General features: G+C 52.9%; 1 protein-coding gene across 1 annotated transcript in view; it reads left to right on the top strand.

The window, feature by feature from the left end:
* Positions 1-22,598, top strand: part of SEC23IP (SEC23 interacting protein) — a 106,645-nt gene that overhangs the window by 27,766 nt on the left and 56,281 nt on the right. The window contains exons 2-8 of the mRNA XM_088466424.1: positions 3,710-4,251; positions 10,991-11,198; positions 11,405-11,598; positions 17,107-17,196; positions 18,232-18,349; positions 19,266-19,355; positions 19,874-20,015. Of these exons, the coding sequence (XP_088322550.1) occupies positions 3,710-4,251; positions 10,991-11,198; positions 11,405-11,598; positions 17,107-17,196; positions 18,232-18,349; positions 19,266-19,355; positions 19,874-20,015 (1,384 nt within the window). The remainder of the gene's footprint in view (positions 1-3,709; positions 4,252-10,990; positions 11,199-11,404; positions 11,599-17,106; positions 17,197-18,231; positions 18,350-19,265; positions 19,356-19,873; positions 20,016-22,598) is intronic.

A 22,598-nucleotide genomic window follows, 5' to 3' on the forward strand; every position in this document is an offset into this window, starting at 1 on the left:
AGAGTGTCGGATTTGGGGGCTCTTTCTTGTCGTCCCCCTTATTTGATTTTTCATCAAGATAGGGCGGTTCTTAGGACTTGCCCTGGTTTTCTCCCTAAGGTGGTATCCAGTTTACACATTAATGAGGAGATCATTGTTCTGGCCTTTCACTCTCCTGGTTTGTCGGCGGGTGAGGCCACGTTGGATGTGGTTCGCGCTCTTCGCATTTATGTGGAGTGCACCCGTTCTTTCCGGAAATCGGATTGTTGTACGGTTTTCGCAAAAAAGGTTGGCCGGCCAATAAGCAAACTTTGGCCCATTGAATTTGTTTGGCGATTTCCGAGGCCTATGTTCATGAGGCCTATGTTCCTGTTCTGCCCTCGGTCACTGCTCATTCTACGAGCTCTGTAGGTCCCTCGTGGGCGCCTCGGCTGTTCAGCTCTGTAAGGCAGCCACGTGGTCTACGGTTCAGACCTTTGTGAGGTATTATGCTTTCGATACCTTCGCCTTTCAGGATGCTTCCTTCGGGCGGCGGATTCTCCTTTCAGCACAGGAGCGTCCCCACCCTTGAAGGGTACTGCTTTGGGACATCCCCAAGGTCAAGGCCCTGTGGACCCTACGGACCCTGATGTAGAAAACAAGAGATATGGTAAGAACTTAACTTTGTTATCTCTGTTTCTACGAGGTCCTTAAGGTCCACAGGGCGCCCGCCCTGACGCCCTGTGCTTCAGAAGGGACTGGTTCTGGTCGTCCTGTATCCCCTCATTCCCATACTGCCCCCCTCATCCTGTATCCCCTCATTCCCATACTGCCCCCCTCATCCTGTATCCTCTCATTTCCATACTGCCCCCTCATCCTGTATCCCACTCATTCCCATATTGCCCCCTCATCCTGTATCCTCTCATTTCCATACTGCCCCCCTCATCCTGTATCCCCTCATTCCCATACTGCCCCCCCATCCTTTATCCCCTTATTCCCATACTACCCCCTCATCCTTTATCCCCTCATTCCCATACTTGCCCCCTCATCCTTTATCCCTTCATTCCCATACTGACCCTCATCCTGTATCCCCTCATTCCCATACTGCCCCCTCATCCTGTATCCCCCTCATTCCCATACTGCCCCCCTCATCCTGTATCCCCCTCATTCCCATACTCCCCCCTCATCCTGTATCCCCCTCATTCCAATACTGCCTCCCCTCATCCTGTATCCCCCTCATTCCCATACTGCCCCCTCATTCCCATACTGCCCCCCCTCATCCTGTATCCCCTCATTCCCCATACTGCCCCCCCTCATCCTGTATCCCCTCATTCCCATACTGCCCCCTCATTCCCATACTGCCCCCCCTCATCCTGTATCCCCTCATTCCCCATACTGCCCCCTCATCCTGTATCCACTCATTCCCATACTGCCCCCTCATCCTGTATCCCCCTCATTCCCATACTGCCCCCCCTCATCCTGTATCCCCTCATTCCCCATACTGCCCCCTCATCCTGTATCCACTCATTCCCATACTGCCCCCTCATCCTGTATCCTCTCATTCAGTATCCCCCTCATCCCCATACTGCCCCCCTCATTCCCATAGTGCCCCCTCATCCTGTATCCCCCTCCTTCCCATACTGGCCCCCTCATTCCCATACTGCCCTCCCCCTCATCCTGTATCCCCTCATTCCCCATACTGCCCCCTCATCCTGTATCCCCTCATTCCCCATACTGCCCCCTCATCCTGTATCCACTCATTCCCATACTGCCCTCCTCATTCCCATACTGCCCCCTCATCCTGTATAGCCCTCATACCCATATTGCCCCCTCATCCTGTATCCTCTCATTTCCATACTGCCCCCCTCATCCTGTATCCTCTCATTCAGTATCCCCCTCATCCCCATACTGCCCCCCTCATTCCCATAGTGCCCCCTCATCCTGTATCCACCTCCTTCCCATACTGTCCCCCTCATTCCCATAGTGCCTCCCCCTCATCCTGTATCCCCTCATTCCCATACTGCCCCCCCCTCATCCTGTATCCCCTCATTCCCCATACTGCCCCCTCATCCTGTATCCCCCTCATTCCCATACTGCCCCCTCATCCTGTATCCCCCTCATTCCCATACTGCCCCCTCATTCCCATACTGCCCCCCCTCATCCTGTATCCCCTCATTCCCCATACTGCCCCCTCATCCTGTATCCACTCATTCCCATACTGCCCCCTCATCCTGTATCCCCCCCATTCCCATATTGCCCCCTCATCCTGTATCCTCTCATTCAGTATCCCCCTCATCCCCATACTGCCCCCCTCATTCCCATAGTGCCCCCTCATCCTGTATCCCCCTCCTTCCCATACTGGCCCCCTCATTCCCATACTGCCCTCCCCCTCATCCTGTATCCCCTCATTCCCAATACTGCCCCCTCATCCTGTATCCCCTCATTCCCCATACTGCCCCCTCATCCTGTATCCACTCATTCCCATACTGCCCTCCTCATTCCCATACTGCCCCCTCATCCTGTATAGCCCTCATACCCATATTGCCCCCTCATCCTGTATCCTCTCATTTCCATACTGCCCCCCTCATCCTGTATCCTCTCATTCAGTATCCCCCTCATCCCCATACTGCCCCCCTCATTCCCATAGTGCCCCCTCATCCTGTATCCACCTCCTTCCCATACTGTCCCCCTCATCCTGTATCCCCTCATTCCCATACTGCCTCCCCTCATCCTGTATCCCCCTCATTCCCATACTGCCCCCCTCATTCCCATACTGCCTCCCCCTCATCCTGTATCCCCTCATTCCCATACTGCCCCCCCCCTCATCCTGTGTCCCCCTCATCCCCATACTGTCCCCCTCATCCTGTATCCTCTCATTCCCATATTGCCCCCTCATCCTGTATCCCACTCATTCCCATATTGCCCCCTCATCCTGTATCCTCTCATTTCCATACTGTCCCCCTCATCCTGTATCCTCTCATTCCCCATACTGCCCCCCTCATCCTGTATCCTCTCATTCCCCATACTGCCCCCTCATCCTGTATCCTCTCATCCCCATACTGCCCCCTCATCCTGTATCCCCCTCATCCCCATACTGCCCCCTCATCCTGTATCCCCTCATTCCCATACTGCCCCCCTCATCCTGTATCCCCCTCATTCCCATACTGCCTCCCCTCATCCTGTATCCCCTCATTCCCATACTGCCTCCCCTCATCCTGTATCCCCCTCATTCCCATACTGCCCCCCTCATCCTGTATCCCCCTCATTCCCATACTGCCCCCCTCATCCTGTATCCCCTCATTCCCATACTGCCTCCCTCATCCTGTATCCCCCTCATTCCCATACTGCCTCCCCTCATCCTGTATCCCCTCATTCCCATACTGCCTCCCCTCATCCTGTATCCCCCTCATTCCCATACTGCCCCCCTCATCCTGTGCCCCCCTCATTCCCATACTGCCCCCCTCATTCCCATACTGCCCCCCTCATCCTGTATACCCTCATTCCCATACTGCCCCCCTCATCCTGTATACCCTCATTCCCATACTGCCCCCCTCATCCTGTATACCCTCATCCTCATACTGACCCCTCACATACTGACTCCCCCATGACTCCCTCCCCCCGCTTGCCTCATTCCCCAGTCCTGACTCCCTCCCCCCCCCCCTGCTTGTCTCATTCCCCAGTCCAGACCGTCTCCATGACACCCCCCCCGATCCACCACTATATCCTGACCGTGGTTGTCTCTTGGTTGCAGATGATGGAGCGGAGGTGGGAGAAGAGGACAGCTTCTTGGGACAGGCGTCCGGTGCAACTAATCCACCACAGACCTTTAGCTATTTCTCCCAGGCAACGAGCTTTACCAGCAGCAATGATCCATTTGCCAGCATAGGACAGACCCCTGTGTCCTCAGCGGCTCAGTCACCTGGCCCTGCTGCGTTCTCTAAGCCCCCCACATCCGTACCAATGGCATCTAGAATTCAGAATGGACAAACCTTTACGGCCTCTCCGATGGCTCCTTTACCCAACACTGCTCCGCTGGTCTCCAGTGATGCAACTGGCGTTTTCCCTCCAGCAGCACAAACCTGCCCCCCACACAGTCACTATGCCGCTTCTCCCACTGTCATTCCCCAGGCGGGGTATAACCCGTACCGCCATAACACGCAGAGCAGCCGGGCTAATCCTTACCTGCCGCCTCCACAGCTTCAGCAGGATTATACCATGGGACACTCCAGCCAGGCCCCCCAGCATGCACCAATTCCTCATGTCTACCAAAGCACTTCAGGCCCGCTGCCCCCGGTAAGCACACGGTACTGACCTGTCTTTGTCTAGCACCAACCTACATCGCAGCGATTTACAATTTGAAACCGCATCAATAAAACAAGACTGGGGATCTAAACAGAAAAAGTGGTAAGAGGGCGCCGCTCGTAAGCTTACAGTCTATAAGGACATAAGCGTATAATTCATGAGCGTAGTACCACATATACAATCTGACTGGCCTGACCTAACCCTCCCCCTGGTGCCTAACTTTCCATCCCCAGTGCCCAAACCTAACCCTCCCCCTGGTGCCTAATCCTCCCTCCCCAGTGCCGAAACCTAACCTAACCCTCCCCCTGGTGCCCAAACCTAACCCTCCCCCTAGTGCCTAACCCTCCCTCCCCCAGTGTCCAACCCTAACCCTCCCCCTAGTGCCTAACCCTCCCACCCCAGTGCCCAACCCTAACCCTCCCCCTAGTGCCTAACCCTCCCTTCCCAGTGCCCAACCCTAACCCTCCCTTCCCAGTGCCCAACCCTAACCCTCTCCCTAGTGCCTAACCCTCCCCCCTAGTGCCCAAACCTAACATTCCCTTCCCAGTGCCCAAACCCCCCCCTAGTGCCTAACCCTCCCCCCTAGTGCCCAAACCTAACCCTCCCCCTAGTGCCTAACCCTCCCTCCCCAGTGCCCAACCCTAACCCTCCCCCTAGTGCCCAAACCTAACCCTCCCTCCCTAGTGCCTAAGCCTCCCTCCCCAGTGCCCAACCCTAACCCTCCCTCCCCAGTGCCCAAACCTAACCCTCCCCCTAGTGCCTAACCCTCCCTCCCCAGTGCCTAAATGTAACCTAACCCTCCCCCTAGTGCAGGGGTGGGGAACCTTTTTTCTGCCGAGGGCCATTTTTTTAATATATATATATATATATATATATATATATATATGTAACATTATTCGCGGTCCTGGTGCAGGCCACACCCCCTCAGTGTGATGTCACACGGGGGCGGGACTACAATCACCGGTGATTACAGCAATGCCCAGAGCAACCTGAGGATGCTTCGGGTAGCTGTAAGGGCAGCGGTGTGACTGTATGAAGTGTCCTGAGGACGCTTCAGGCGACTCTGCTGCATAGATTCTGGCTGCAGGGTGCCATTCTAGGCACAGTGCTAGCCAGATGAGGCTAGCAGTAAAAAGCTCAGAGGGCCAGACCAAATGATTCCGGCCTGAGGTCCCCATCCCTGCTCTAGTGCCTAACCCTCCCTCCCTCCCCAGTGCCCAAACCGTGCCTAACCCTCCCTCCCCAGTGCCTAAGCCTAAACTAACCCTCCCCCTAGTGCCTAAAGGTAACCTAACCCTCCTCCTAGTGCCTAACCCTCCCTCCCCAGTGCCTAGGTAACCTAACCCTCCTAGTGCCTAACCCTCCCTCCCCAGTGCCTAAACTTAACCTATCCCTCCTCCTAGTGCCTAACCCTCCCTCCCCAGTGCCTAAACCTAACAACCCTCCCCCTAGTGCCTAACCCTCCCACCCCAGTGCCTAAACGTAACCTAACCCTCCCCCTAGTGCCTAACCCTCCCTCCCAAGGGCCTAAACCTAACAACCCTCCCCCTAGTGCCTAACCCTCCCTCCCCAGTGCCTAAACGTAACCTATCCCTCCTAGTGCCTAACCCTCCCTCCCCAATGCCTAAACCTAACAACCCTCCCCCATAACCCTCCCCCCTAACCTAACCCTCCCTCCCCAGTGCCTAAAGGTAACCTAACCCTCCCTCCCTAGTGCCTAAACTTAACCCTCCCCCTAGTGCCTAACCTAACCCTCCCCCTAGTGCCTATCCCTCCCTCCCCTCCTCTAACCCCGCTACTTACCTTCAGGATAAGGAGGTGGGAGCAGAAAGGCCGCCAGTCACCCCTCTCCCAGCCTATAGATAGTACCCTCCTATCAGACATTAGTATAGAGGAAGTGGGAGCAGAAGGGCCGCCAGTCACCCCTCTCCCAGCCTATAGATAGTACCTTCCTATCAGACATTAGTATAGAGGAGGTGGGAGCTGAAGGGCCGCCAGTCACCCCTCTCCCAGCCTATAGATAGTACCCTCCTATCAGACATTAGTATAGAGGAGGTGGGAGAGGAAGGGCCGCCAGTCACCCCTCTCCCAGCCTATAGATAGTACCTTCCTATCAGACATTAGTATAGAGGAGGTGGGAGCTGAAGGGCCGCCACTCACCCCTCTCCCAGCCTATAGATAGTACCCTCCTATCAGACATTAGTATAGAGGAAGTGGGAGCAGAAGGGCCGCCAGTCACCCCTCTCCCAGCCTATAGATAGTACCTTCCTATCAGACATTAGTATAGAGGAGGTGGGAGCTGAAGGGCCGCCAGTCACCCCTCTCCCAGCCTATAGATAGTACCCTCCTATCAGACATTAGTATAGAGGAGGTGGGAGAGGAAGGGCCGCCAGTCACCCCTCTCCCAGCCTATAGATAGTACCTTCCTATCAGACATTAGTATAGAGGAGGTGGGAGCTGAAGGGCCGCCACTCACCCCTCTCCCAGCCTATAGATAGTACCCTCCTATCAGACATTAGTATAGAGGAGGTGGGAGAGGAAGGGCCGCCAGTCACCCCTCTCCCAGCCTATAGATAGTACCTTCCTATCAGACATTAGTATAGAGGAGGTGGGAGCTGAAGGGCCGCCAGTCACCCCTCTCCCAGCCTATAGATAGTACCCTCCTATCAGACATTAGTATAGAGGAGGTGGGAGCAGAAGGGCCGCCAGTCACCCCTCTCCCAGCCTATAGATAGTACCCTCCTATCAGACATTAGTATAGAGGAGGTGGGAGCAGAAGGGCCGCCAGTCACCCCTCTCCCAGCCTATAGATAGTACATTCCTATCAGACATTAGTATAGAGGAGGTGGGAGCTGAAGGGCCGCCAGTCACCACTCTCCCAGCCTATAGATAGTACCCTCCTATCAGACATTAGTATAGAGGAGGTGGGAGAGGAAGGGCCGCCAGTCACCCCTCTCCCAGCCTATAGATAGTACCTTCCTATCAGACATTAGTATAGAGGAGGTGGGAGCTGAAGGGCCGCCAGTCACCCCTCTCCCAACCTATAGATAGTACCCTCCTATCAGACATTAGTATAGAGGAGGTGGGAGCAGAAGGGCCGCCAGTCATCCCTCTCCCAGCCTATAGATAGTACCTTCCTATCAGACATTAGTATAGAGGAGGTGGGAGCTGAAGTGCCGCCAGTCACCCCTCTCCCAGCCTATAGATAGTACCCTCCTATCAGACATTAGTATAGAGGAGGTGGGAGAGGAAGGGCCGCCAGTCACCCCTCTCCCAGCCTATAGATAGTACCTTCCTATCAGACATTAGTATAGAGGAGGTGGGAGCTGAAGGGCCGCCAGTCACCCCTCTCCCAGCCTATAGATAGTACCCTCCTATCAGACATTAGTATAGAGGAGGTGGGAGCAGAAGGGCCGCCAGTCACCCCTCTCCCAGCCTATAGATAGTACCCTCCTATCAGACATTAGTATAGATGAGGTGGGAGCAGAAGGGCCGCCAGTCACCACTCTCCCAGCCTATAGATAGTACCCTCCTATCAGACATTAGTATAGAGGAGGTGGGAGAGGAAGGGCCGCCAGTCACCCCTCTCCCAGCCTATAGATAGTACCTTCCTATCAGACATTAGTATAGAGGAGGTGGGAGCTGAAGGGCCGCCAGTCACCCCTCTCCCAGCCTATAGATAGTACCCTCCTATCAGACATTAGTATAGAGGAGGTGGGAGCAGAAGGGCCGCCAGTCATCCCTCTCCCAGCCTATAGATAGTACCTTCCTATCAGACATTAGTATAGAGGAGGTGGGAGCAGAAAGGCCGCCAGTCACCCCTCTCCCAGCCTATAGATAGTACCTTCCTATCAGACATTAGTATAGAGGAGGTGGGAGCAGAAGGGCCGCCAGTCACCCCTCTCCCAGCCTATAGATAGTACCTTCCTATCAGACATTAGTATAGAGGAGGTGGGAGCAGGAAGGCCGCCAGTCACCCCTCTCCCAGCCTATAGATAGTACCTTCCTATCAGACATTAGTATAGAGGAGGTGGGAGCAGAAGAGCCACCAGTCACCCCTCTCCCACCCTATAGATAGTACCCTCCTATCAGACATTAGTATAGAGGAGGTGGGAGCAGAAGAGCCACCAGTCACCCCTCTCCCACCCTATAGATAGTACCCTCCTATCAGACATTTAGTATAGAGGAGGTGGGAGCAGAAAAGCCACCAGTCACCCCTCTCCCAGCCTATAGATAGTACCTTCCTATCAGACATTAGTATAGAAGAGGTGGGAGCAGAAGGGCCGCCAGTCACCCCTCTCCCAGCCTATAGATAGTACCCTCCTATCAGACATTAGTATAGAGGAGGTGGGAGCAGAAGGGCCGCCAGTCACCCCTCTCCCAGCCTATAGATAGTACCTTCCTATCAGACATTAGTATAGAAGAGGTGGGAGTAGAAGGGCCGCCAGTCACCCCTCTCCCAGCCTATAGATAGTACCCTCCTATCAGACATTAGTATAGAAGAGGTGGGAGTAGAAAGGCCGCCAGTCACCCCTCTCCCACCCTATAGATAGTACCTTCCTATCAGACATTAGTATAGAAGAGGTGGGAGTAGAAAGGCCGCCAGTCACCCCTCTCCCAGCCTATAGATAGTACCCTCATATCAGACATTAGTATAGAGGAGGTGGGAGCAGAAGGGCCGCCAGTCACCCCTCTCCCAGCCTATAGATAGTACCTTCCTATCAGACATTAGTATAGAGGAGGTGGGAGAGGAAGGGCCGCCAGTCACCCCTCTCCCAGCCTATAGATAGTACCCTCCTATCAGTCATTAGTATAGAGGAGGTGGGAGAGGAAGAGCCGCCAGTCACCACTCTCCCAGCCTATAGATAGTACCCTCCTATCAGACATTAGTATAGAGGAGGTGGGAGCAGGAAGGCCGCCAGTCACCCCTCTCCCAGCCTATAGATAGTACCTTCCTATCAGACATTAGTATAGAGGAGGTGGGAGCAGAAGAGCCACCAGTCACCCCTCTCCCACCCTATAGATAGTACCCTCCTATCAGACATTAGTATAGAGGAGGTGGGAGCAGAAGAGCCACCAGTCACCCCTCTCCCACCCTATAGATAGTACCCTCCTATCAGACATTTAGTATAGAGGAGGTGGGAGCAGAAAAGCCACCAGTCACCCCTCTCCCAGCCTATAGATAGTACCTTCCTATCAGACATTAGTATAGAAGAGGTGGGAGCAGAAGGGCCGCCAGTCACCCCTTTCCCAGCCTATAGATAGTACCCTCCTATCAGACATTAGTATAGAGGAGGTGAGAGCAGAAGGGCCGCCAGTCACCCCTCTCCCAGCCTATAGATAGTACCTTCCTATCAGACATTAGTATAGAAGAGGTGGGAGTAGAAGGGCCGCCAGTCACCCCTCTCCCAGCCTATAGATAGTACCCTCCTATCAGACATTAGTATAGAAGAGGTGGGAGTAGAAAGGCCGCCAGTCACCCCTCTCCCACCCTATAGATAGTACCTTCCTATCAGACATTAGTATAGAAGAGGTGGGAGTAGAAAGGCCGCCAGTCACCCCTCTCCCAGCCTATAGATAGTACCCTCATATCAGACATTAGTATAGAGGAGGTGGGAGCAGAAGGGCCGCCAGTCACCCCTCTCCCAGCCTATAGATAGTACCTTCCTATCAGACATTAGTATAGAGGAGGTGGGAGAGGAAGGGCCGCCAGTCACCCCTCTCCCAGCCTATAGATAGTACCTTCCTATCAGACATTAGTATAGAGGAGGTGGGAGAGGAAGGGCCGCCAGTCACCCCTCTCCCAGCCTATAGATAGTACCCTCCTATCAGTCATTAGTATAGAGGAGGTGGGAGAGGAAGAGCCGCCAGTCACCACTCTCCCAGCCTATAGATAGTACCCTCCTATCAGACATTAGTATAGAGGAGGTGGGAGTAGAAGGGCCGCCAGTCACCCCTCTCCCAGCCTATAGATCGTACCTTCCTATCAGACATTAGTATAGAGGAGGTGGGAGTAGAAGGGCCGCCAGTCACCCCTCTCCCAGCCTATAGATAGTACCCTCCTATCAGACATTAGTATAGAGGAGGTGGGAGTAGAAGGGCCGCCAGTCACCCCTCTCCCACCCTATAGATAGTACCCTCATATCAGACATTAGTATAGAGGAGGTGGGAGCAGAAGGGCCGCCAGTCACCCCTCTCCCAGCCTATAGATAGTACCTTCCTATCAGACATTAGTATAGAGGAGGTGGGAGTAGAAGGGCCGCCAGTCACCCCTCTCCCAGCCTATAGATCGTACCTTCCTATCAGACATTAGTATAGAGGAGGTGGGAGCAGAAAGGCCGCCAGTCACCCCTCTCCCAGCCTATAGATAGTACCCTCCTATCAGACATTAGTATAGAGGAGGTGGGAGTAGAAGGGCCGCCAGTCACCCCTCTCCCAGCCTATAGATCGTACCTTCCAATTAGACATAAGTATAGAGGAAGTGGGAGCAGAAAAGCCGCCAGTCACCCCTCTCCCACCCTGCAGATGGGTTCCTGTCCAGTGATAGAACCTAGCCGATATGCTCATATGTCCGGCTCTTGTTGCCATATAGAGATGCCCACTGTCTGCCTTGTATTTGTACAGTGGCTGATTGGTGGCCGTGTCTGGCTGATGATCACACGACTGGGTCCTTACACTTCCCTTTTCCTACATGTGTAAGGAAATGCTGATGGTGTGTTTTGTGTTTCAGCCCCCTCCGGACCCTCCTTTCATGCCAGCACCATCGGGACTCGTCTATCCAAACTCCCGACCGGCCGTTCCCCCTCCTCCCTTCCTGCCAAACCTGTACGAGGTGGTGCAGCCGCACTGGTTCTTCTGCAAGTTGGTGGAAGGCCGGGAGGTCTGGTTGCCATTCAGCGGTTATGACTCTGCCAATCTGGAGGAGGTGTATAACTCTGGTGAGCATTTTATTACACTGTCTGTAGAGTATTCCCACTCATGGCCCCTAATATATAAGGTAAAGGTTCCCTCGCTGAGAGTGGGAGAGTCGCTCTCCTTGTATATAAGAGCTTGTGCTAGTGCAGGGCTCTGCGCAGAGCAGGGACGCCTTACTTATCCGTTACACCGCTCTGCACTATTACCAGTTTTTGTCTTATTACTGCAGTTCAGCCAGACCCGGAGAGTGTGGTGGTGAGTACTGCAGGCGGCCGCTATGATGTCTACCTGTACGATCGGGAGATGAAGGCGGTGTACTGGGAAGAAGAGGACTCGGAGGTCAGGCGCTGCTCCTGGTTCTTCAAAGGCGACGCTGACAGCAGGTTCATCCCATACAGTGAGGAATTCAGCGAGAAGCTGGAGGTGAGCAAATTGCAGGGTTATTCCTCGCTAGTGCCACAAGAGCAGTGATTCCCAAAGGATATCCATGATTGCCCTCATGCTCCCATAACAGTCCAAGACATAAATCTGTGCTCAGAGTTTAGGTAACACTGCACAAAAGCACATTGTGGTATTACACCTCCCTGGTACCACTAGTGCATAGTATTATCCTATTATTCTCCGCTCAGCACAAGATCTGCGTCTCTCATCCCCACGCATTACTTGCTCCCATTTACGGTTACAGGACTTTCTTCGGGCTGCACCCACTCTATGGAATGCCTTACCACACACAATAAGACTTACCTCTAGTCTCCAATCCTTCAAGCGTTCCCTGAAAACTCCCCTCTTCAGACAAGCTTATCAGATTCCAGAACCGACCACATAACCTTCATAGCTTCTATGTCTTATCACATCCCCTCTCACAGTCCACACATAACCTCACACATTGTCTTTCTTTCACATACTCCTGACATTTTGCCGACATTCCTGTGTGACTGGATCATGCAGCCACCAAGAAACTCTGCATTCTGGCCGGACCAAATTGCAATATATATAGCACCTATCCTTGTGTATCAATGCCTATTTCCCTATAGATTGTAAGCTTGCAAGCAGGGCCCTCTTACCTCTATGTCTGTCTGTTATTACCCTGTTTTGTTCTATCAATGTTTCCAATTGTAAAGCGCAACGGAATATGCTGCGCTATATAGGAAACTGTTAATAAATAAATAAATAAATCCTACACCTCCCTGGTACCACTAGTGCATAGTATTATCCTACACCTCCCTGGCACCACTAGTGCATAGTATTATCCTACACCTCCCTGGTACCACTAGTGCATAGTATTATCCTACACCTCCCTGGTACCACTAGTGCATAGTATTATCCTACACCTCCCTGGTACCACTAGTGCATAGTATTATCCTACACCTCCCTGGTACCACTAGTGCATAGTGTTATCCTACACCTCCCTGTTACCACTAGTGCATAGTGTTATCCTACACCTCCCTGGTACCACTAGTGCATAGTGTTATCCTACACCTCCCTGGCACCACTAGTGCATAGTATTATCCTACACCTCCCTGGTACCACTAGTGCATAGTATTATCCTACACCTCCCTGTTACCACTAGTGCATAGTGTTATCCTACACCTCCCTGTTACCACTAGTGCATAGTGTTATCCTACACCTCCCTGTTACCACTAGTGCATAGTGTTATCCTACACCTCCCTGGCACCACTAGTGCATAGTATTATCCTACACCTCCCTGGCACCACTAGTGCATAGTGTTATCCTACACCTCCCTGTTACCACTAGTGCATAGTATTATCCTACACCTCCCTGGCACCACTAGTGCATAGTGTTATCCTACACCTCCCTGTTACCACTAGTGCATAGTGTTATCCTACACCTCCCTGGTACCACTAGTGCATAGTGTTATCCTACACCTCCCTGGCACCACTAGTGCATAGTATTATCCTACACCTCCCTGGTACCACTAGTGCATAGTATTATCCTACACCTCCCTGTTACCACTAGTGCATAGTGTTATCCTACACCTCCCTGTTACCACTAGTGCATAGTGTTATCCTACACCTCCCTGTTACCACTAGTGCATAGTGTTATCCTACACCTCCCTGTTACCACTAGTGCATAGTGTTATCCTACACCTCCCTGGCACCACTAGTGCATAGTATTATCCTACACCTCCCTGGCACCACTAGTGCATAGTGTTATCCTACACCTCCCTGTTACCACTAGTGCATAGTATTATCCTACACCTCCCTGGCACCACTAGTGCATAGTGTTATCCTACACCTCCCTGTTACCACTAGTGCATAGTGTTATCCTACACCTCCCTGTTACCACTAGTGCATAGTGTTATCCTACACCTCCCTGGCACCACTAATGCATAGTATTATCCTACACCTCCCTGGTACCACTAGTGCATAGTGTTATCCTACACCTCCCTGGTACCACTAGTGCATAGTATTATCCTACACCTCCCTGGTACCACTAGTGCATAGTATTATCCTACACCTCCCTGGTACCACTAGTGCATAGTATTATCCTACACCTCCCTGGTACCACTAGTGCATAGTATTATCCTACACCTCCCTGGTACCACTAGTGCATAGTGTTATCCTACACCTCCCTGGCACCACTAGTGCATAGTATTATCCTACACCTCCCTGGTACCACTAGTGCATAGTATTATCCTACACCTCCCTGGTACCACTAGTGCATAGTGTTATCCTACACCTCCCTGGTACCACTAGTGCATAGCGTTATCCTACACCTCCCTGGTACCACTGGTGCATAGCGTTATCCTACACCTCCCTGGTACCACTAGTGCATAGTATTATCCTACACCTCCCTGGTACCACTAGTGCATAGTATTCTCTTACATCTCGCTGGTGCCTGTTGTATGAAATTCCCCTCTATGCACTTTTGTTACTAGCTCATGTGACCTCCGACTGCCACTCGCCTGGCTTTCTGGGTTGCAGAATCTGCAGTGATGTCGGCAGCCTGGGAGGGCTAGGGCAGCCTGGGGGGGGCTAGGGCAGCCTGGGAGAGCTACGGCAGTCAGGGGCCGGACCAGCAGCACAGATTTCCTCTAAGACACCAGGGGACGGAGCAGGACAGTGCGTTGTATGTAATGAGACGGTGTCGGGGAAAGCCCAGCTGGCTGCAGTTGCATCCCATGTTACTATGCCAGCTAACTAGTTAATGCAGAGATAGATAATTATCCTGGAGCCGTAGTAAGTAATGTGCAAGTCCTGTACCAGATGAGCCAGTTTCAGCTGATGCGACAAGCAGATCAGTTATCAGTATAGCAGATGAACATTAGTAGTTTAGTTGAAACTTCCAAACGTGCAAAGTACAAGCGCTGACTACATGTCTGTCGTCTTCTCATTATCGGGGACACCGGGACCACGCTGGGGTATTGGCTGTGCAGAAGCATCGGACACCGAACCGTTCATGTCTCTGACTTCCCGGCAGCCCAGCCAGCCCATCCCCTATACCCCACCCCCAGCTCCAGACAGCCAGCCCATCCCCCTATACCCCACCCCCGGCTCCAGCCAGCCCATCCCCCTATACCCCACCCCCAGCTCCAGACAGCCAGCCCATCCCCTATACCCCACCCCCAGCTCCAGAGAGCCAGCCCATCCCCCTATACCCCACCCCCAGCTCCAGACAGCCAGCCCATCCCCTATACCCCACCCCAGCTCCAGATAGCCAGCCCATCCCCAATACCCCACCCCCAGCTCCAGACAGCCAGCCCATCCCCCTATACCCCACCCCCAGCTCCAGACAGCCAGCCCATCCCCCTATACCCCACCCCCAGCTCCAGACAGCCAGCCCATCCCCTATACCCCACCCCCAGCTCCAGACAGCCAGCCCATCCCCCTATACCCCACCCCCAGCTCCAGACAGCCAGCCCATCCCCTATACCCCAGCTCCAGACAGCCAGCCCATCCCCCTATACCCCACCCCCAGCTCCAGACAGCCAGCCCATCCCCTATACCCCACCCCCAGCTCCAGACAGCCAGCCCATCCCCTATACCCCACCCCCAGCTCCAGACAGCCAGTTGTATTAGAAACAAAGTGGCAATATAGTTGTGTAGTGCAAAAGACAGTACAGCACTAAGTAGAACTTATTCCCAGTGCAAAAAACAATCCGTCCCCACCTGGTAGGCTTTTAAGCATGCAGAAGAGAGAGACGAGCGCTCATTTATATATCTCCAATAGAGTCTCTTATGTATCAGACGCCAAAGTCACTTATACCACAATTGGTAAATCCAGAGCCAGTGTCATGACACAGAGGGGCACAATTAGCAATCTAACTGCTCTCAGGCAGTCTCTGGTATGTAGCTGTACCCTCTGAGTAACGCTGACAGGCAGTCTCTGGTATGTAGCTATACCTTCTGAGTAACGCTGACAGGCAGTCTCTGGTATGTAGCTATACCTTCTGAGTGACGCTCTCAGGCAGTCTCTGGTATGTAGCTGTACCTTCTGAGTGACGCTCTCAGGCAGTCTCTGGTATGTAGCTATACCTTCTGAGTAACGCTGACAGGCAGTCTCTGGTATGTCGCTGTACCCTCTGAGTAACGCTGACAGGCAGTCTCTGGTATGTAGCTGTACCTTCTGAGTGACGCTCTCAGGCAGTCTCTGGTATGTAGCTGTACCTTCTGAGTAACGCTGACAGGCAGTCTCTGGTATGTAGCTGTACCTTCTGAGTAACGCTGACAGGCAGTCTCTGGTATGTAGCTGTACCTTCTGAGTAGCGCTGACAGGCAGTCTCTGGTATGTAGCTGTACCTTCTTAGTAACGCTGACAGGCAGTCTCGGGTATGTAGCTGTACCTTCTTAGTGACGCTGACAGACAGTCTCGGGTATGTAGCTGTACCTTCTTAGTGACGCTGACAGGCAGTAGTGAAGTATTAAATTGTTTGTATCTCACCACCGTTGCTTCAGACAAGTGGATCCCGTTTGTGTATAACCAGAGAAGGATTGTGTCGCCGATGACTGGTCAGTTATTTCAACAAAAAGAAGGCTGTACGCGTTTCGCCGCCTATGGCAGTATCGGCTTTATTTTCCTTTCTCTTTGCCTGTCCGTTTTCTGTCTTGTTTATCTATATTCAGTCTCCCTGCATTACTCTCACAGATGAGAGCCCCTGCGTTACTCTCACAGATGAGAGCCCCTGCGTTACTCTCACAGATGAGAGCCCCTGCGTTACTCTCACAGATGAGAGCCCCTGCGTTACTCTCACAGATGAGAGCCCCTGCGTTACTCTCACAGATGAGAGCCCCTGCGTTACTCTCACAGATGAGAGCCCCTGCGTTACTCTCACAGATGAGAGCCCCTGCGTTACTCTCACAGATGAGAGCCCCTGCGTAACCCCCCCAGTCTGCTTATGCTTCGGACTCTGAGTTTTCCTTGAAGACGTTGGGTCCATTGCTTCATGTTAACTGTTTGGTGCCCAGTTCTCCTGTACAACCCTATACCCCAGTGTTGTCCCTGTGTCCCCAATGGATCTCGAAGAAAAGGATTTAAACGGGTAAGAACATATATCTCCTTATTGGGAGGGATCGGGTAAAACACCGCTTTAGCGATCCTCTGTGCTGTAATGTGCGCATCTTTCACAAGTGTCCAGCCGGAACAGAGTAGTCAGTTAATAGTTCCCGGGGAGGTGATGAACACAGATTATTTCCATGAGTTGAGACTGACTATTTGTATCACAGATCAAGAGTTGTCAACAGGGTTATGGACAATAACCCCCAACGTGTTTCGTCTATACCTTTTATATTTTACTAGCGGAGAGCTGTAACCTGTATCAGTCTGCCCTGAGGCATGTGAGACATTTTTTTAAAATGATTGATGATGGTCATGTTGCCCGCTGCCTCCCATATGACTGGACCATGCCCTATAATATTGTATGAGCTGGTTATTTCTTCCGCAGCCACCTCACACCTGTCCTTTTATTTCCAGGCAGAGTATAAAAAGGCCGTAACCAGTAATCAGTGGCACCGCAGGCTGGAGTTCCCAGAAGGAGAGACCATAGTGATGCACAACCCCAAGGTACACGTGTATGGCGCTCAGTATGGCCTCATCACATCTGTACTGTACTCGTGTATGGCCTCATCACATCTGTACTGTACTCGTGTATGGCCTCATCACATCTGTACTGTACACGTGTATGGCCTCATCACATCTGTACTGTACACATGTATGGTGCTCAGTATCGCCTCATCACAAATGTACTGTACATGTGTATGGCGCTCAGTATCGCCACATCTGTACTGTACACGTGTATGGCCTCGTCACATCTGTACTGTACACGTGTATGGCCTCATCACATCTGTACTGTACACGTGTATGGCCTCATCACATCTGTACTGTACACGTGTATGGCCTCATCACATCTGTACTGTACACGTGTATGGCCTCATCACATCTGTACTGTACACGTGTATGGCCTCATCACATCTGTACTGTACACGTGTATGGCCTCATCACATCTGTACTGTACACGTGTATGGCCTCATCACATCTGTACTGTACACGTGTATGGCCTCATCACATCTGTTCTGTACACGTGTATGGCCTCATCACATCTGTACTGTACACGTGTATGGCCTCATCACATCTGTACTGTACCCGTGTATGGCCTCATCACATCTGTACTGTACCCGTGTATGGCCTCATCACATCTGTACTGTACCCGTGTATGGCCTCATCACATCTGTACTGTACCCGTGTATGGCCTCATCACATCTGTACTGTACCCGTGTATGGCCTCATCACATCTGTACTGTACCCGTGTATGGCGCTCAGTATGGCCTCATCACATCTGTACTGTACTCGTGTATGGTGCTCAGTATCGCCTCATCACAAATGTACTGTACACGTGTATGGCGCTCAGTATCGCCACATCTGTACTGTACACGTGTATGGCCTCTTCACATCTGTACTGTACACGTGTATGGCCTCTTCACATCTGTACTGTACACGTGTATGGCCTCTTCACATCTGTACTGTACACGTGTATGGCCTCTTCTCATCTGTACTGTACACACATTTCTATAGAGAAATACTTTGGTTCTTCATTTCCAGGTAATTGTCCAGTTTCAGCAAAGCGCGATTCCAGATGAGTGGGGGACGCCGCATGACGGGCAGTCCAGGCCGCGAGTAGTGAAGAGGGGAATAGATGATCACGATGAGCTTCCAGATGGTACATCCGTGGGCAGGGGGGGTCATGTTCTGTAACGTCAGCTCATTGTGTCCCTTTTGGGAGAGTCATGTTCTGTAACGTCAGCTCATTGTGTCCCTTTGGGGGGGGGGGGGGGTCATGTTCTGTAACGTCAGCTCATTGTGTCCCTTTGGGGGGGGGGGGGGGGGTCATGTTCTGTAACGTCAGCTTATTGTGTCCCTTTGGGGGGGGGGGGTCATGTTCTGTAACGTCAGCTCATTGTGTCCCTTTGTTCATGTTCTGTAACGTCAGCTCATTGTGTCCCTTTGGGGTTGTCATGTTCTGTAACGTCAGCTCATTGTGTCCCTTTGGGGGGGGAGTCATGTTCTGTAACGTCAGCTCATTGTGTCCCTTTGGGGGGGGGGGGCGCAGTCATGTTCTGTAACGTCAGCTCATTGGGTCCCTTTGGGGGGGGGAGTCATGTTCTGTAACGTCAGCTCATTGTGTCCCTTTGGGGGGGGGGGGTCATGTTCTGTAACGTCAGCTCATTGTGTCCCTTTGGGGGGGGGGGGGGAGTCATGTTCTGTAATGTCAGCTCATTGGGTCCCTTTGGGGGGGGGGGGGGGGGGGGAGTCATGTTCTGTAACGTCAGCTCATTGTGTCCCTTTGGGGGGGGAGTCATGTTCTGTAACGTCAGCTCATTGTGTCCCTTTGGGGGGGGGGGGAGAGTCATGTTCTGTAACGTCGGCTCATTGGGTCCCTTTGGGGGGGGTCGTAGTGTCAGTTTGGGTGGGGTCATGTTCTGTAACGTCAGAATAACCCTGGCAGCAGCGGGCGTTACTGCTATAGGAAACCATGCAGATTACGTTTTGCATGCATTTGGCGCGCCCGCAGCCCAGCGAGTGTTGCAGAATAACGAGTACGTGTAAGATGTAATGAGAGGTGCTGTTCTGTGCAGGGGAGGTGCCTCAGGCCGACCATCTCGTGTTCATGGTGCATGGAATCGGCCCGGTGTATGATCTGCGATTCCGGAGCCTGGTGGAATGTGGTGAGTGATGCTCTGCGTTATTATATGACTAGGATTCTGTAGTATTACATGGGGAATAACATAGTGTAAGGATAAGTCCCTCCTGCCACTGATCACCTCCTAGTATTACAGCCGTAAGAGACTTCTGATCCCTATAAATCTGTCACTATATGTAACGTTCCTGACTCCAACGCTGTATGATGGAGAACTGCTCCCAGCCTAGGACCTGCTTCCATGAAAAAGAGGGACAATGACCGAAACGTTCAACTCTTAACACATTGTATTATGTGTGGGACGGGCTGGGGTGCTGGTCCCTGATGTCCCCTCACTCATTAGCTCATACACAAGTACAAGGGAACACACACACCTATAATCTATCTCTCATATACACACACATACAGACGGGCACACCCAGACACACATGCACAGCGGCGTGGACACGAGCGCACACATGCACAGCGGCGTGGACACGAGCGCACACATGGTAACTTCCAATCCGTGTAATGTAATAATGGCTTTCTCTTGTTGTATTTGCTCAGTGGACGACTTCAGGACAGTGTCTCTAAAACTGCTGCAGACTCATTTTAAGAAGCCGTTGGAAGAGGGTAAAGTGCGTCGTGTGGAGTTCCTACCCGTCTGCTGGCACAGCGCCCTCCATGGAGATGCCACTGGTGTTGATAGGTCTGTATACTGCACTTGCTGGGCCAGGAGAGACCTCTCATTGTCTCGGGTTATACATCTGGCATTTATACGTGTATCTATTATTTCTACTTCAGGGTCCATAGGGGGTCCACAGGGTTGACCTTGGGGTTATAGCTGGAACAGGATCCATGGGCACCACACAGTTAAGCTTTTAGCTCCCAGGATGCACTTGGGTCCTCCTCTATACCCCGCCCCCGAGCCACAGGCACCTCAGTGTAAGCTGGTGCCCGGCCGGAGTCGGTCACCGCGCAGGGGGGCTGCAGGAGCAGCCCCCAGAAGCTTTTTATTTTAAGTTAGATTTTATTTATTTTTAATCTCTTTTTACTACAGACGGCAGCGAAGGGCTGTCTGTACAGACGCCCACGCTGCCGCTCTGATCCCCGACTGGCGCCGCGACGCCAGTACTGATCTGGGGATCGCGGCGGGAGGGCAGAGTCCGTACTAGCCGGACTCTGTCTACCTCCCAGGACTGCTGCCGGAGTCGCCGGGGATTCAGGTAAGCCGCGCGTCGCTGGCTAGCGGCGGCGCGCGGAATGCCTTAAATGCAGTCCTTTAGCCTCCGGTCCGGGGGACAGACCGGAGGCTGCTGGCAGTGGCGGCGGGCCCCCCCCATAACCCGTGGGACCACTAGACCACCAGGGATAAAGGGGCAAGCGGGAAGCCAGCATCCCTGGGGTTATGGCCAGCCAGGGGAGGAAGCCTTCCCTGTTCAGCGGCTCCTCCCCTCAGCTCAGCGCGCCTTTCAGCACGCAGTCTGGCGTCGCTGAGCTGCAGTTACACGGCCACTCCTCCTCTGAGGTCTCCAGTTTTCCCAGTGGCAGCGCAGATCTCAGGGAGCACGCGGACCGGTCCCCCTGTGTACCTCTCCCCTGATTAAGGACAGCGTACACAGCACTATAGCCCTCCCAGACACTGAATCTGGGCAGGTTGATTGTAGTGTAAAGGTGCAGTGAATATATCTTCCTGCATGGTATGTGACTTTTGCTAGTGCTGCCTGTCTGTGCTTATTTTCCGCTTACTGTCAGCTTATACCTATCCCTTTACTTCCCCTACAAGCCCTACAGGTGTGTGGGGGAGGGGCGTTTCTACTGACCTCACTTATATAGATCACGTATTTGTGAGGTCCGTCACATACAGTTGTGTGCTACTCAGTGCCATATTGTGGGCTGTTGTTCAGCACACCGGTGAGTGCGTTTTACTTCTACCCTGGTGCCAGATATATAATATATTCTGTCATGTCAGACGAGGAGGTTGAGCGCTCAGTGGCTCCGGTGTTGGCCTCCTGCGGACGCTGTTCTGCAGGAGTAGATAGGGAGGATTTGTCACAGGATGGCCTGTGTAGTCGATGCCAGGTGGCTCCTGGCCCATCCAGACCTTCTCTGGCGCAGGAACCACCGTGGGCGATGTTTTCTCAAGTGCTGGTGTCTATTGCGGACCGTCTGTCGGTCCCGACTGCTCTCCCTACTAGGGCGGTGCCCCAGCCGACCATCCCCCATTCCCCGGGTGTCCCGCAGTTATTGCGGAGTCCTCCTGGGTCTCAATCAGTAGGTCCCTATGCGGGGTTGCCTATGTATATACAGGCTTCCCCTGTGCCGCAGCAGCCTGTGGTACCTTTTCAGGCCCCTATGGCGACGCCTCCACCATGGGTGGATGTGCTCTCCAACTCCGTGCAAAATTTGGCGGCCGCTTCCTCGGCTTTTCAGTCAATGTTGCAGACTGACATGCCTTCTAGGATTTCTAAACGCCCACTCATGACACGGGCTGATCAGGTATCGGACTCAGAGGGTTCCTCAGATGATGGGGAGGTCCCTGATGACACTGACTCGGACGCCTCGGTCCAGGAAATGGATACCAAGTCGTCCATTAATGTGCAAGCACTAGTTAGGGCGGTGCGAGCTATTCTTCTTATAGAGGATGAGGCACCGGTTCCTAAGTCGAAGTTTCCTAGTTTCAAAAAGACTAAGGTGGCTTCTGCGGTGTTTCCCCTGTCGGATCAGTTGACGGATCATATGGCGGTAGCTTGGCAGGCGCCCAGTAAGAGATTCCTTCCTCAGAAGCGGTTGGCTTCTAATTACCCCTTCCCTGAGGCACATTGTAAAAAATGGGAAACTCCACCGGCGGTGGATTCCCATGTCACCCGTTTAACTCGGGGCGCCACCTTACCATTACCGTCGATATCCTCGCTGAAGGATCCCACGGACAGGAAAGTTGAGACTTGCTTAAAGTCTATTTACTCCCTCTCCGGGGCGGTGGCCCGACCGTCCATGGCCATCTCCTGGGTGGCCAAGGCCATTGAGGGGTGGGCCAATGCATTGGAAGATACCTTCCCAGACGACGCTCCGGATGTCCACCGGGCGTTGTTGGGACAAATGAGGGACGCTGCTTCTTACATTGGTGAAGCTTCTTTAGATGCTAGTCTGCTGACCTCGCGGGTATCGGCTGCAGCGGTGTCTGGCCGCCGATCCTTGTGGTTGCGGTCCTGGAGAGCGGACTCTGATTCAAAGAAGGGTCTGGAGGCCTTACCTTTCAATGGTGAATTACTATTTGGTCCGGACTTGGACA

The sequence above is a fragment of the Taudactylus pleione genome, unplaced genomic scaffold (genome assembly GCF_031769625.1).
Source record: "Taudactylus pleione unplaced genomic scaffold, aTauple2 ptg003137l, whole genome shotgun sequence".
In the NCBI taxonomy this organism is placed as follows: Eukaryota; Metazoa; Chordata; class Amphibia; order Anura; family Myobatrachidae; genus Taudactylus; species Taudactylus pleione.